The sequence below is a fragment of the Plectropomus leopardus genome, chromosome 3 (genome assembly GCF_008729295.1).
Source record: "Plectropomus leopardus isolate mb chromosome 3, YSFRI_Pleo_2.0, whole genome shotgun sequence".
Classification (NCBI taxonomy): domain Eukaryota; kingdom Metazoa; phylum Chordata; class Actinopteri; order Perciformes; family Serranidae; genus Plectropomus; species Plectropomus leopardus.
The window spans coordinates 13,980,300-13,995,971 of record NC_056465.1 but is presented as its reverse complement, the minus strand read 5'-3'; the positions used below and the strand labels follow the sequence as shown (position 1 = coordinate 13,995,971).

General features: G+C 40.5%; 1 protein-coding gene across 1 annotated transcript in view; it reads right to left on the bottom strand.

Moving 5' to 3' along the window:
* The window catches only part of hmcn1 (hemicentin 1), a 99,887-nt gene that overhangs the window by 9,794 nt on the left and 74,421 nt on the right, over nt 1–15,672 (bottom strand). The window contains exons 58-90 of the mRNA XM_042514831.1: nt 15,243–15,404; nt 14,968–15,081; nt 14,668–14,870; nt 13,151–13,232; nt 12,881–13,012; nt 12,584–12,733; nt 12,185–12,344; nt 11,946–12,070; nt 11,643–11,826; nt 11,203–11,300; nt 10,806–11,084; nt 10,513–10,709; nt 10,283–10,364; nt 9,105–9,241; nt 8,868–9,009; nt 8,546–8,690; nt 7,709–7,836; nt 7,463–7,619; nt 7,089–7,210; nt 6,759–6,923; nt 6,460–6,567; nt 6,031–6,168; nt 5,805–5,939; nt 4,790–5,059; nt 4,244–4,434; nt 3,798–4,011; nt 3,501–3,635; nt 2,851–3,041; nt 2,614–2,695; nt 1,721–1,990; nt 1,453–1,623; nt 1,183–1,353; nt 8–178 (exon numbers count right to left, since the gene is read on the bottom strand). Coding sequence (XP_042370765.1) covers nt 8–178; nt 1,183–1,353; nt 1,453–1,623; nt 1,721–1,990; nt 2,614–2,695; nt 2,851–3,041; nt 3,501–3,635; nt 3,798–4,011; nt 4,244–4,434; nt 4,790–5,059; nt 5,805–5,939; nt 6,031–6,168; nt 6,460–6,567; nt 6,759–6,923; nt 7,089–7,210; nt 7,463–7,619; nt 7,709–7,836; nt 8,546–8,690; nt 8,868–9,009; nt 9,105–9,241; nt 10,283–10,364; nt 10,513–10,709; nt 10,806–11,084; nt 11,203–11,300; nt 11,643–11,826; nt 11,946–12,070; nt 12,185–12,344; nt 12,584–12,733; nt 12,881–13,012; nt 13,151–13,232; nt 14,668–14,870; nt 14,968–15,081; nt 15,243–15,404 — 5,211 coding nt within the window. The remainder of the gene's footprint in view (nt 1–7; nt 179–1,182; nt 1,354–1,452; nt 1,624–1,720; nt 1,991–2,613; nt 2,696–2,850; nt 3,042–3,500; nt 3,636–3,797; nt 4,012–4,243; nt 4,435–4,789; nt 5,060–5,804; nt 5,940–6,030; nt 6,169–6,459; nt 6,568–6,758; nt 6,924–7,088; nt 7,211–7,462; nt 7,620–7,708; nt 7,837–8,545; nt 8,691–8,867; nt 9,010–9,104; nt 9,242–10,282; nt 10,365–10,512; nt 10,710–10,805; nt 11,085–11,202; nt 11,301–11,642; nt 11,827–11,945; nt 12,071–12,184; nt 12,345–12,583; nt 12,734–12,880; nt 13,013–13,150; nt 13,233–14,667; nt 14,871–14,967; nt 15,082–15,242; nt 15,405–15,672) is intronic.

The window sequence follows — 15,672 nt, the reverse complement described above, 5'->3', positions numbered from 1 at the left end:
CGCTCACCAGGACATGGTCTCTCTTTGCAAACTTGTGTTTGGGTGTCTGTGCCCTCACACTGCGGCCCATCAAATGCTGGAGGAGGGTTGTTGCACAGACGGATTCTGGACTGCATACCCTTACCACAGGTCTCACTGCATGGGCTCCATGGCAGCCAAGACCCCCAGTTACCGGCCACTGCAGGAGTATAAACAGACAGTCAATACATAAAGGCCTATAGTCACATATTTAGGCACAATACGTTGCGATGTACTTTACATATTTATTTTACATTTGTATTTCCATTTGATACTACACAATACTTCTATCCCATAATATTTCTTATAAAATATATAAAATATTGTCCTTTTTACCCCGCTACATTTTTTTGAAAGCTATAGTTACAAGTTAATAATAGTATATAATAGTACATTTTATTTATTTGGGCAGCTTTCGGGTAACTCAAGGACACCCTACACATACTACAATAATAAAACAACAAAATATCAGGACATAAGTAAAACAATATACAGTAAAAAGCTAACGATAAGTAAAAGGTAAACAACAATGGTCACACAGAATAGGCAAGTCTAAAAAGGTGTATTTTGAAGTGGGATTCAAAAGTCAGGAGAGTCAATACCATGGATGGTTTGTGGGAGAGTTCCAAAGACGAGGGTCTGCAAGGCTAAAAGCTGTGGACCCCATAGAACATTTAAAAAAGCCTTTTCCTTCATGTTTTCCAAACTAATTTGCTAAGGTTTCAAATGGTCAAATAGCTTGTAAAAGGTTTCTGAACGTATTGACAATCCAGGTTTCAAAGGGTCAAACCATTGATAAGTTAAGTACATTTTTGCAGCTTACATTCATGTACTTTTACAAAAACAATGACTTTTTCTTTCACTGTGATGCTGCAACTTATACTTGAGTTAAGGATGTGAATAGTTCTTCTGCCACTGTTTAGGCCCATAATTCTGCATAATGGAAGCTTTTATTGTGGCCCTGAGAAAATCAAGGTAAATCTGGGTTTAGCCTGTTGGTGGTAAATAGGCAATTTCTAATATGCAGTTACACAGTTGAAATAAACAGCACTGAATAGTGTTTAGATTAGACACACATTCCTGTCAGGTGCACCTCTAATGCCACCATTTCAAACAGCTGACAGTCTTTTGCCACATTTACAGAAAACATATTTGGTCACTCACCTGGACAAGGTCTGACACTGCACATGATGACCTCCACTGCCTTCCCCTCACAGGGCCTGCCTCCATGCTGTGCTAGAGGGTTGCTGCAGGTCCGAACCCTGGTTCTATTGCCTTGACCACAAGTACGAGAACACTCCTCCCAGACAGACCACTCTGACCAGTTACCATCCACTGTAGAGGTAAAAAGGTATCCCAAAGATTTTGTCATAACAACTTATCTTCTTTACAAACACTGAGGTTGAGTCACCTGATATTTTAAAGCACACTCACCTGGACAGGGCTTTCCCTGACAACTACGTGTCTCTGAGTCTGATCCTGCACAGTGGCGCCCCCCATTGGCAGGTACAGGATTGTTACACTGTCTCAGCCTCCTCTGGGACCCGACACCACAGGACACACTGCAAGGACCCCACTCTGCCCACTCTGAGTAGCCGCCATGAACTGGAAAACAAATGGATGCATGTTAACATAACATATCTAGCCATTTGGTCAGTTTCGATGAGTGCTTGTTTTAGCTTTCTTCTTTTGTCTTACTCACCTCGGACAGTGAGAGTGACCCTGACCAGCACGGATCCCAGGAGGTTTCTGGCCACACATTCATATTCAGCTGTGTCCCCCTTCTGGGCACTGCTGATCCTGAGGGAACCGTTTGGCAAGGTGGAGAAGCGGTCGTTGCCCAGCAGGGGACGCCCCTGGCGGGACCACTCGATCATGGGAGTAGGCTCACCCTCTGCCTGACAGTTGAGCACAACTGTGGTGCCGGCATCCACCACCGTCTCCACTGGCTCCACTATGATGGTGGGTGCACCTGTAATAATAATAATAATAATAATAATAATTATTATTATTATTATTATATATATATAGCACATTTAAAAACAGATGTTAACAAAATGCTGCCACAGACAAAGCAAAGGCAGGAACTCAGGGAATTAATAAATTAAACATCAACAAGCATGCAAAACAGATGAAAGGCAGTTAAAATACTAAATGAATGAAGTTTTAAAAAGTATAAAAATCAAACCAATAAAAGATAATACAAATAATACAATAAATTATATAAGACTATGACAAAGATAAGAATAGATGAGCAAGAGATAGATGAACAAGTAAATATATTAAAAATGAAAAGATGGTAAGAACAAGACATAGAACAGATACATAGAGTAGCGAAGTAGAGCAGCAAAATGAATAAAAGAGGAAGAGAGATAAAAATGAAAAGATAAATAAATAGTTTTAAGAAGTGATTTAAGGGCAGACTCGTGTGATTAAACCTTTAAAGGGAAATACTGCTGATTTTGCACATCAAAATAAAACTTTACTGAACATGAGGATGACAGGGAAAATAAACACTAAAGCTGTCATCGTTTGTTCATGCAACTGCCACATTTTATGCTAAATATGACTGACACAGAGCAAATAGGCACTTACTTTGCAGGGTGAGTGTGACACTCCTTTCCACCACTCCAGCGTCATTTGTTGCCACACAAATGTAGTTGCCTGCATCTTCACTCTATACAAAATGTAAAAAAAAACGCAGTCAGGTATAATCGCAAATGAGTTAAAAGAGAAATTATGTTATACTTTATAAATGCCTGCTTAAAAAGCTGCACTCAATCAATATTATGTAAGGTTTAAAACATAAGAGGTGTCAGTCAGTTTTCCTACCACTGTGCCATAGATGGCCAGAGAGCCGTTGTCCAGTTGTCGGATGCGGTTGCTGATCTGAATGTTTATTCCACTTTTGCTCCACTGGATAGTGGGAAGAGGGTCTCCCCGGACCTCACAGTTCAGGATGGCATTACCACCCAGAGGTTCAATACGGTTGGAGTGTGGGTCCCCATCAATGATGGGAGGCTCTTGAGACAGACGAAGAACTTGTTTTCACATTATGGACACGTAACTTCATTTGGCGCTGAGTTGTGATCTACATGGTAACACTTAACTTTGAATCCCCCAACTCAGAATTTATAAGCAACATACAAACATTTAATAAATGACTTAAAATACACTATAAAGTACTTGTATGCAGCTATAAGGACTTTGATAAGTGACAATGTATAGTATTTGTCAACTATTTCTCTCTTGCAGACATAATTTATATTATTACAACTGTGTTTACTATATGTTGTGATCCATTATCTGTTTATAAACCAGCATCCACTTATGGCAGGAAAACTAGAACAAAATGACCAGTAAACCATTTGTAAAGCATTTGTTAAACATTTATAATGCTAAATAGGGGGACTTAAAGTCAAGTGTTGCCAGATAGAAAAGTAAAATTAAGTTCAGATAGTTTCATGGCAGTGTGGTTTTACCTTTGACATAGACAAAGCCCAGTGACTTGATGGTTCCTACGCTGTTTTCTGCCACGCATGTGTAGGTGCCAGAGTCATCTTTGCTCACTCTCTCTATCACCAGCTCACTGTGGCCGTTTATGTGGTCGTAGTGAACTAAAGCATTCGCAAAAAGTTTTAAAAAAACAATAAGAATACACAGTTAAAAGTCATTATTTTGGTATATCACATACAACTACGAAAAAATGACCTTATTCTGATGGATTTTTTGAGATTCACATGAGACATTTTCCCTCTCAAAGTGGTCTTGCTATCTACCTGGGATGATGTTGTTGTTGAATGCCCATGTGATTCTGGGAGGGGGGGTGCCACTGACTCCACAGGCCAGCTGGAGGCGCTCTCCCTTATTGAGGGCCACATCTCCGAGCAGCTCAGTGAAGGCGGGGTGAGTGTGAACAGACACGGTTGTTGTCTGACTGTCCTCTCCAACTACATTTGTCGCAACACATGTATAACTACCTGCATCGCCAGGCTGGTACAGATGGAGGGGACATGAGGAGAAAGGGAGCACGCAGAAAAACAATCTTTAGATGCATATTTTGACACAAGACAAGCTTAGCATTTCTCACACAACACGCATTAGTGGTATTAGAGTTATAAATAAGATATAATAACACATAAATAAATGGAACCATAGCCACTTAGGCTAAATTTAATAAAAAACAATTTATCAAGATAACTGTTGTTTTCTCTGTTTCCCTTACCTGAGCAATGTCTATTACCAGCTCTCCAGAGGGCAGGATTGTATACTCCCCTGTGCCTTCACTGAGAGGAATACCATCCTTCTCCCAGGACAGGCTGGGCTGAGGGACCCCCTCTGCCACACACACCAGCTGAGCCTGACTGTTTTCCACCACTGCTACCTCCTGCTCTCCTCCACGGATGGAAGGTGGGACTGCAAAGGTAAGGAGTTTATTTTTCATTATCACTTTAACTTTAAAACATCAGCCTAGTTTATAAAATGTACAACCAGAGGGGATTGAAAGTCCCCAAACCCTGTACACTACATTTAATATTATGACGCAAATTAGTTGGATCACTTTATGAAACAAAATTTTAATTGCTATAGCATCTTTGCAATGAGAAACAGAAAATCTGGAGAAATCGCTGTATTACATTCGGTTAGATCAGTTTAACAATATATGTCGATGTTGAAGGTCATACACTATAGAGACACGGCATACAAAGAGAAAAAAATGTTTTATGCAAACTCTGCGTTTATTTAAAATACTGTAATGACTGAAACTTACTCTGCACAGTGAGGCTCATCTCGTGGCTAACAGTGCCCGCTGCATTGGCAGCAGTGCAGGTGTATCGGCCAGTGTCGCTTGGCTGGATGAAAGCGATCTGCAGGGATCCTGAACTGAGCACCCGCTGGCGCACAGATTCAGTCAGCGGCTGCCCATCTTTATGCCATGTGACTGACGGGGGAGGGGACCCATCAGCTTGGCACTGCAGCGTCACAGAGGAGTCCACAGGTGCCAGGTATGTGTGAGTGTCTGAGCTGATCACTGGAGGGACTGCAGGACACAGCAAATAGAAATATCACATGGAGTTAAAACATTTAGAGTTTTTTTTGACAGCATAGGCAAAAAGTAATTTGAATGTTAACCCTTTGAAACCTGGTATGCCATCAGTTTTCTTGTGCTGTATTCAGACATATTTCACATGCACTATGAGAAATCATATTTGATTTCTTGTGAAAACATGGCTAAAAAGGCAAAGAGCAACGTGGCAGATGTCCCAAAAATGGCAATAAATTAGGAAAAGAAAATGACCTGAAAATTAGTTTTATAAAAGAAAGAGAGAGAAATATCATTAGAAGATTAAAAAAAAAAAAAAAACAACCTTTTTTTAATTTATTTTTTCTTTCCTTTTTTTTTTTGCTAAATTTAAGGTAATTTTCTTGATACTCATATCTTGAAACTTTGCCCCATGTTTTTGTAAGAAATCAAACCAATTTGCTCAGGTTTCAAAGGGCTCAAGTTCAGGTTAGATGACAAGGGAGTGCAGGTTTAAACTTCAAAGATGCATTAGTGTTACTTACAGTATTATGATACTGGGAACATAATTAATAGTCAGTTCTGACACAGTTCTGTGTTATAAGTTTGACATCGTATCTTCTTATTTTTAATAAAAGTAGCATTTAATGCAGTGCTTTAGTATCAGAATACACTATATTAAGTGCTGTTCTTACACCCCACTACACAATTGTTAAATATTACAAAATATGTCAAGTTACTATTACTTGAGGTTGTGCCTTACCTTGGACTCTGAGTTTGGTCTTGCCCAGTGCGGTGCCTGCAGGGTTTTGAGCCACACATATGTATGTCCCTGAGTCTGACACAGAGGCCTTAGAGATCTGCAAACTTCCATTAGGAAGCACTGTGAAACTTCCACCTGGCATGAAGCAACATAGGTGATGTTATGACAATATACTTTTTATTACTGACACACACACACACACACACACACAGACAGGATTAATTACCTGTGGTGGGTATATTAATGCCCTCCTTCTGCCAGGTGATGGTGGGTCTGGGCGAGCCCGTGGCCCTGCAGGGCAGAGTGACGGGGTTATTCAGGATCACATCCAGGGTGGACGGATGAGACTGGATCACTGGGAGCTCTGAGGAGGGGGATGGGAAAAGAGTGACGCTTAGAAAGATCTCAAGCGAAAGGAATAAAGTAGTAAAGTAAAAGCATGTCAGAGTCATAAAACAGTCATAGGATAATATAAATGTCATATATTTCAATGTATGATTGAATAATTGATAACTAAAATATATCACTTTTTAAAAAATTCAATCAGAATCCATAACTATAATATTAAAAAAATTAATATTTTTGGCTGGTTGCACTCTGCACAGCCCCGAAACAGCAGCGTGTCTCTTGATATTGTCCCTAAAGATGTTCTTACCCTGCACTGTGAGCTGCACGTGGCGGTGGGTGGAGCCGGCTGCATTCTTGGCCGTGCATGAGTATCTTCCTGCATGACTGAGCTCAGCTGAGGTGATTTCTACTGGTCCTGAACACAGACATCAAATCAACATAATCAAAAAGCTAATCAAGTAAAGTACCAGTTGAAGAATCAACTGAATACAATAATATTAACATTACTAATAACAGAGTGTGTGATTAGAATATTTTGCTTGCGATCTAAGGCAGTTGGAAAATTGTACCAAATAAAAGTCATATTTGCATTTATATGATTCTGACCTGTGGGCAGGATGCTGTATCCCTGTCCCTCTGTGGGAAGCTTCACACCATCTTTGCTCCAGTGAATTGTGGGCTCTGGGACACCAGATGCAGTGCAGGCGATGACCACTGGGGACAGTCTGGTTACAACTAGTTCTGTGGATTCATCTGCTATAGACGGAGGAACTAACGGGACACAAGATAGACCATGTAAGGAAAATATCTGATCTTAAAATAAAATGTTACAAATGTTTACATCAAAAACATCAATTCAATTACACCACAATATAATATCTATGAACATACTGTAAGAACAATGATTAATTTGTCAATTAGTGCTGCGCTGCTCACCGTGAACAGTGAGGTGGATGGATCTGGAGTCTTCCCCTGCTTCATTAGAGACCACACATTCATACTCTGCTGTGTCCTCCACTGTGGGTGCTATGACAACCAGGGAGCCTGATGATAGTAATCTAGAAATAACAAAAAATAACAACAAAAATGTTTGAAATAGTGTAACTATGATGTCCATGCTATATAAAAATATAAAATTAATTAGATGTATATTTTCAAAAAGGTTTATCTTACAATAAAGCATCCAAGCAGTGAAGCTATTAATGTGGCCTAAGTTGACTATAATGAAATGTCTCTTAATTTCCAGTTTTGTCTCAGTAAGTTTTTAATACTTGAATTAGGAAACAGAGAGAGAGAAAACCTGGATCAACCTGTACATATTCTGGTTCTGGTCAGTATTGATGGTTCGACCATTTTTCATCCAGCTGACAGTTGGTTTGGGTATGCCGGTGGCTTCACAAGACAGCGTGGTCTGAACATTGACTGTAACTGTAACATTGGTGCGGCTGTCAGCGATGGAGGGAGGCACTGAAAGATGAGAACCGAGGATCAGAAAATTATTGGTTGACTGTGAAAAATGTATTCATGTGTTTTAAATACACATATTTTCCACCCACCATATACTTGCAGATCTACTCTCTTGCGTTGCGTTCCAGCCTGATTTGTTGCCATACACAGGTAGCGACCAGTGTCAGTCACCTGAGCAGAGTGAATGTGTAATGACCCATCCTCTGCAAATGTGTACCTGCACGTTTGTACATACAAGATACAGAATGAGGAAAATCCAATAACTAAGTTGTGCTAAAATATTAAAATCCACTTTAAAATCTACTATTATTTAACTCGATGGACATCGGTTTTCTTGTAAAGCATTCAGACGCCCTTTGCAAGTAATTTGAAATGGGATTTCTTTAAAAAACATTAAAAAAAGGTCATTGGCAACTTGGTAGTAAAGTACTGCAAATTGCAAAAAAGAAAGTTTTTAAAAGGTGACAAGAAAATGACCTAAAACTTATCTAAAAAAACATATATATTAAATGACTAGGGAAAAAAGTCAGGAAAACTACATTTATAACTGTTATAATTATACATTCAAAATTGTATTACAGAAAAAAATCTAACTATCATTATTAATACTTGTTATTCTTATTTTATTTTAGCACTTTTTAGGTCATTTTCTGTTTTGTTCTGTTATTTTTCTTTCCCTTTTTTCTAATTTCAGTTGATTTTCTTGCGCAATTTTGCAAAAATTCTTGCTAAATTTTGGGTCATTTTTTATTATGTTGCTCACTGCCTTTTTTCCTGTTTTTGAAAATAATCAAGCCAATTTGCTTAGGTTTTCCATGGGTTAAAGTATGCAGATTTTTTGCAATGGTCATATAAGAATAATAATAATGCTCATTTGAGATAGAATCTGTAAAAATGTGTCATTGTTGGATGTTTTTTGGATTTACCTGGCATTGTTTCCTGCCAATATGGCACCATGTTTCCTCCAGGTTACGCGAGGCAGTGGCACGCCACTTACAATACACTCAAGCACTACTGGCTTGTTGATGTGCACCGACATTGCCTGGGAACCTTCCTTGATAGTTGGGGCCACTGAAACCACAGGTGACACATACGTAATTGTTTACTCATTTGTAGCTGCATGATGAATTCAGCTATATGACCAATTAAAGAGGAAACTGGAAAAAGACTAATTCTCTTTTTTAGTTTAGAAAGGATGTACAGATTATATATATATGCATTAGTTGAGGATAAAAGATGCAACTGTACCATTGACAGCCAGGTTAAATTCTCGTGTGGTCGTGCCAGCGATGTTGCTGGCCACACAGGTGTATTGAGCTTTGTCGCTTAGCTCAGCCATGTTAATCTGTAAGTAGCGGCCACTGGACAGAATACGCACACGGGCGGAGGCCTACACAAAGGTAAAAAGTCATTTGTGAACACATTTCAGGAGAAGTCAAAGCACTGTGTGGACAGTTGTTACTTATTTTTAGTTTGACCTCTAACCTGCAATGTTTGGCCATCCTTGAGCCAAGTGAGAGTTGGAGGTGGAACAGCATCAGACTTGCATTCCAGAGTCACCTGTCTCTTCTGCAGCACTGACACGTCCTGAGGCGTGCTCTCCCCCACAATGTTAGGAGGAACTGTTACAGGAAAACAAGAGAGAGAGCAGGACTGATATTAAGTTTATGACCCAATCTCATCTCACTTTATTTATTGATTGAATAGACAAGTATGACAGAAGAAATATTAGTATGAGTATGTTTATCAGCTAAGTACAAATTGATTGAATCATCCTGTCTTGTACATGTAATATTATAATATAAAAACTGATATACCGATCAATTTTTTTGCCCCCAATCCTGATCCGAGTCATTTTATATTGAGTATCTGCCGAAACCGAGTCTCGATCTGATACTTGTATTAACCTGGATAATAAAGCTGCACAATGCACACTTCAAGTACTTTAAAATTATTAAAATTAGTTTAATAGCTCTGCAAACAATGCAATATCTGCATTTAAACAAAGTAAACAAACTAAAAATATTTTATATGGCTCTTATCAAAATTCCACTTAGTGCAGCATTAGTTTTTCAGCAACATAGCAAAGTAAACAAAGTCAAATATGTCTTCAGAAATTGCTCTCAAATCCACTTAGTGTAGTATTTTAATAAAAGTACAGACCACTATAAATGATTAATTTGTGTTATCATAATTCCACTTCAAAGTAGTGTTAAAGCTTAACTTGAACTTTCCCTGTCACAACAAATAAAAATCAGTCAATTGCGCGTCTTACAGTGTTACTGTAAAACTAGTTCATTAAAAATGAAAAAAAGTCAATGCCGCTTTAGGAGGTATAGCAGTAAAGTTGAACATGAAAAAAGTATCAGTTTCTACTTATTGGCCTAGCAGCATTACAATAAAACCTGAAAATCTGCTGCAAATCATGCTCTCCGTTTACGACACCTGTGTGACAGCGGATGTAAACAAAGGATCAGGCGGGTGCATGCTCAAAATAAAAAATATCAATCAATTTAAAAACGCGTTGATAGGGACCAATACTGATCCTTATGATCTGACAGGGAACAACTTAATTAGCTTTAAGTCATAGACTGTTTACACAGTGTTATATACAGTCAGTGCACACTGCAGTGAGTATTACACCTTACATCTGTGTTACCCACCATGCACTCGAACCAGGAACTCCTTGTCATCATCTCCTGCTGGACTGTTTGCTAAGCAGCTGTATCTGCCTGTGTCTTCCAACTGAGTACAAGTGAAAAAAAAGATGTTTAAGATTCAAAATCGCTGCACTCATGTTTTCATGTACAGTAGATAACGAAAATGTGGTTTTAATCTTTTATAGAAAAAATATGCTTATTAAAATGCCCTGTAACAAACCCTGGTCACTGACCTGTGCCGAGGCCACACGAAGCACCTCTCCTCCCCGCAGGAGGCGCAGACTGTCTGTCTGTGGGAGCGGACGTCCATCCTTCAGCCAGGTCAAAGAGGGTGTAGGGATACCTGAGGCCTCACACTGGAGCTCCAGGACATTATTAACCACAACAGATACTTCTGCTGGGGCACCAGACCCCTCAATGTGTGGAGGGTCTGACAAAAGGACAATTACCAAACAAATTGTCAATTCTCATCCGCGAGTCAAGAGCAGAAGCTGGTGAATAAAAGCTGTAATCTGCTTTTACTCACCCAGCACTTTCAAACTGAAGTGGCGACTAGCTTGACCAGCTGTGTTGTTCGCCACGCAGGTGTAGCGTCCTGTGTCATTGACCTGGGCTGGGATGATTTGCACAGTTGTATTCAGGTTGATAAATTTGAGGTGGGAGTCAGGAACCAGAGGCACCCCTTGCTTGAGCCAGGACATAGTGGGGGTTGGATTCCCATCAGCAATACACTGCAGAGAAGCCAAGTTTCCTCTGACCACAGTCACATCCTCTGTGCTGCCTGCTCCGTCCAGACTGGGGGGTACTGAGGAGAGTCATGAAAGATATGGTGAATTATTATTTAATGCTGATAAGGGCCCTCAGAATGGTGTTTGATGATACATTCCTAAAAATATAGATATGAGTAATGTTTTCAGACTCACCATGCACCTGCAGGTTATAATGCCTGTTGTCCACTCCTGCTCTGTTTGATGCGACACAGGTATAGGTGCCACTGTCGGACACCTGGGTTCGTGTAATCCTAACAAATGAAAAGGTACAACATATAAGTATCCTGTAACATTGTAACTGTCACTAAACATGTTTTTGGTTTTCCTATGAAAACTTTTTCTTGAGGCTGGCAACATTTATTGGGCTAATGAAGTTCTTAACACTTTTAATTGTTAGAACAGCAGTAAAATCTCTGAAAAGGCGCATCACAGGCAATGGAACACTTTCTAATGTAAACCATTACAGTGAAATTGTTCGACAGGGTGAATTTCCATACTAATCTAATAGTAGGAGAGTAGTAGAGATACAATAGAAGTTGTTAATGAGGGATCATATGTCATAAACTCTCCCTGAACCCTGTCCACTGACCTACCGGAGCACCTGTCCAGCGGAAAGAAGCCGTATGTGGGAGGACACTGGCAGAGGCAGGCCATTTCTCAGCCAGTTGAGCTGTGGCGGAGGAGAGCCTGCAGCAACACACTCTATGTTGACAGAACTGTCCAGAATTGTGGTGAGCTGCTCAACTGCCTCACTGTTTCCATCTATCACAGGAGGCACTGAAAATGTGAATGTAAAGCAGAGTCAGTGACATAAAAAACAAACTCCTCATGCCACCATAAAGGATAAATGACTGTTTTTACTGGACGTTGCATGTAGTGAAATGACAAAAACCCACCATACACATTCAGATTGAATATCCTGTCCTCTTCTCCTGCAGTGTTGGTGGCCACACAGGTGTACTTGCCACTATCAGTGGTTTGAGCTTCAGTCACAGTGAGGATGCTGCCATCTGGACTGATCCTGAACACAAAAGCAGCATCACATCATCATTATAACATCTCTTAACGGTGGATTTATGTATGTTAAAATCCCTAATTTTCTTCTGCTTCATTCTTTTTTCGTGGTAAAAATGACCTGAACCCCTCGTTCCTCGTGTTGTTGATGACTTCTCCATCCTTTAACCACTGGATGGTTGGAGGCGGGGTTCCCTGGACTCGACAAACCAGCTGGATGCTTTCATTTAGCAGGACTCCCATTTCACTGGGCATCTCTGATCCAGAGATACTGGGAGGAACTAAGAGAGAATCATTGGTCTTAGTACAATCCCTCAAATATTATGGTAATCACATGTATTTTATGATGATATATAAGCTTGACAGCATATGGTCAACACATAAAGCCTGACAAAGGACATGTCGTTACATTCTTTGAGGCTTCTATGGAATCAAATAAGCTTTCTTTAATTTGAGATTCGTTTCTAGAAAAGGATTACAATTTTTTTTATAGTGCCTAAGGCTGTACATGTGCTTGTACCTTGTATGGTGAGATGATAGCTCTTGCGTGTCTTGCCCTCCACGTTGGAGGCCACACACGTGTATGTGCCGCTGTCGGAAAGCTGCGACCGTGCAATTTGCAGCTTACTTCCTCCTGAGAAGATGTGCATCTCCAGAGACTCTGAGTTCTCTAAAGAAATATGAAATTAATATGTTTGGTATAATTTAACTGACAATAAGAGCCTACATGTAAGGGTGGATGAGGATGACATATAAGATACATATGTGGTTTGTGTAATAAGCTGCACAGCTCATTTACACCTAAACACAGCCGTACCTATCGGTCGTCCATTCTTCAACCAAGCGAGGCTCGGCGGAGGGATTCCAGTGGCATCACAGGCAAAGGTGACTGGGTTACTGATGGTTTCCACAACACTCTCTTCTGCTGGGCCATCAATACTGGGAGGTACTGAGGAGAAAATGGACACAGACTTTTTTGATATTATATTTTAAATGTTGATTATTGTTTGAAAAAGACAGTATGTGTTTCATGTAATTTTTAAGATGATTGAATAAATAGGTTTGAATAATGTCTATGACAGGCTACCATAGATATTCAGGTGGAAGTTCTTGTCCACTTGACCAGCAACATTGGTGGCCTTGCAAACATATTGTCCAGTATCAGACACCTGAAGAACGGAGGAGACAAATAAGAAGATGTTAAAATGTGCCAGAAGCTCAGTGAGCCAAGCATTCATTTTACATGTTTTGACCCATAGCTTAGCTCTGTGATAGCCATGTGGTACTCTCACTACCTGGGGCTCGCGATTACAGAGCCTGGGTCTGTTGAACTGCACTACGCTAATCCTGTTGCCTCTCGGGAGCGTTCCTGCTCCCTTGTTTCCTAGTTTCCCTGGATCCTGGCCGTAACCTTGACTGTGCCTGACCGTGGTGATAGCTGTGCTGATGCTGCGACCCTGCCTTTGGTTGTGCTCGTGCTGTGGCTGTACTGATTCTGTGCCCCCCGCTCGCCCTGATCGTGGTCTGGTCCTGGTTGCGCCAATGCTGTGATTTGGCCTTTGGACAACTCCCTTTCACATATGCATGAGACTGTTATCATCTCTCTCAACATCATCATAGAGAGCAATTACTAATTTCACACCTACCATTATTGTAATATGACATGCATCTGTTTCTATTATTGCTGTGCCCCCCCCCCCCCTCCCCCTCTCTCTTTCTCTTTCCTTTTTTGCCATGATTGTATTTCATTTGCTATTTACGACATCTATTGCTCGTCTGTCCGTCCTGGAAGAGGGATCCCTCGCTATCCTCTACCGCTCTTCCGGAGTTTTTCCTTGGGTGATGTGAGGGTCTAAGGGCAGAGGGATGTCGTACACTGTAAAGCCCTCTGAGGCAAGCCATGTTTTGTGATAATGGGCTATATAAATAAAACTGACTTGACTTGACATTACATTTTTTCTGGCCCTAACAGTATCTTTTATCTGCCTTTTAGTCCCATTCTCATCTGAACCAGCAGCAGTTACTTGGCTTTATGCTGTATCTACACTGTACTAGAGGGTGACACTCTTGTCCTAACCCACTCCTACAAAAAAACTCCTGTCCCATACCAGTCCCGAAAGAATGACTCTACCATGCTGTTCACATGTTCACTCATGTTAGAACTGCATATTTATATATCAGACCTGACCTATTGTTATTAGGATTCCCATCCCACCTGCTTCTCATTGACAGTCCCATCCCACTCACATGACGAATAGTCTAATTGTCTCTGATCCTGCCGGAATCAGACAAGAATACCAGGACTTAAAGTAGAAACGTCAGCCTCTACCTGTACTGTACCATCAATGTATATACTGGTTCCACTAGTCTTACCAATATCACAAATATGTAAACTTTTTCCCTGCAGTAAATTATTCTTTTGGGATGCAAAATCCTTGAAGGGAGACGTGATACATTTACGTATTTCATTTAACCTCTATAACTGAGGTGACAAAGACAAGAGTGGCTGTATCGATCACACTTGGCACGCAACAGCTGAGAGATGTTGCTGAGAAAATAAAAATGATAGGGAACCAACAACATGCCGTCTATTTATATCATCACCTCCGAGCCTTTGATTTCAAGCATCTGTCCCTCTGCCAGGATGCGCAGGTTGGCTGATTCTGTCACCACCCTGCCGTTCTTGTACCAGGTGATGGTGGGAGGAGGGACAGCGTTGGACTCACACTCCAGTGTTACCGAGTTACCAACGAGCACATTCACCACCACCGGAGAGTCCCCACTACTGTCCCGGATACTCGGAGGAACTGAGAGGCCGAGGAGACAGGAAAACATTTACCGTCAGTTTATGATGTAAGGTCAAGTGCCTAGTATACATTAAACACAGTGTGGATGTGGGCTGACCGAAAACAGTGAGGTAGATGTGTTTGTAAGCCTCTCCTGCAGCATTCATGGCCACACAGCTGTACTTTCCTCCATCAGATACTTTAGCTTTCAGAATCTGTAACGTACGACCACCTGAAGGCACAAATGGACACACAAACGCATTCAGCATCTACTGTAATTGTGTAATTTGCTGCTTGTCTTGATCACTTATATGGCATGTTTATATTAAGATATTCTAATTAGTCCTTTAATGCAAAATGACTTATGTTGTTCATTCTATTAACTCTCTGTACCAGGCATGATGAGAGCATTGGTGTTGGCCTGGATGGGGCCCCTATCATTTAGCCAGCTCAAGGTGGGAGGAGGGAAACCAGTAGCTTCACAAGAAAGAGATACAAAGTTGTTCACCACCACAGTCACAGTCTCAGGGCTTGGGCCAATAATGGTCGGAGGCACTAAAAGAAAAAAAAACCAACAAATATTCAGTATAGAAAACAGTGGGTTTTTTTTTTAATCTCAGAGTGCAGTCTTAGACTGTCATAAAGTGAAAGCAGAATTTTCTAAATTGAAGGAAATGTAGATGTTTCTTCAGTTCAACTTTAACAAATTGATTAAATAAGATAATTTAGAAAGTTAATGTAATTTAACTCTTTAAACCCTGTGCAAATTGACTTGATTTCTTTAAAAACATGGAAAGAATGTACTGAGCAACTTAACAAGAAA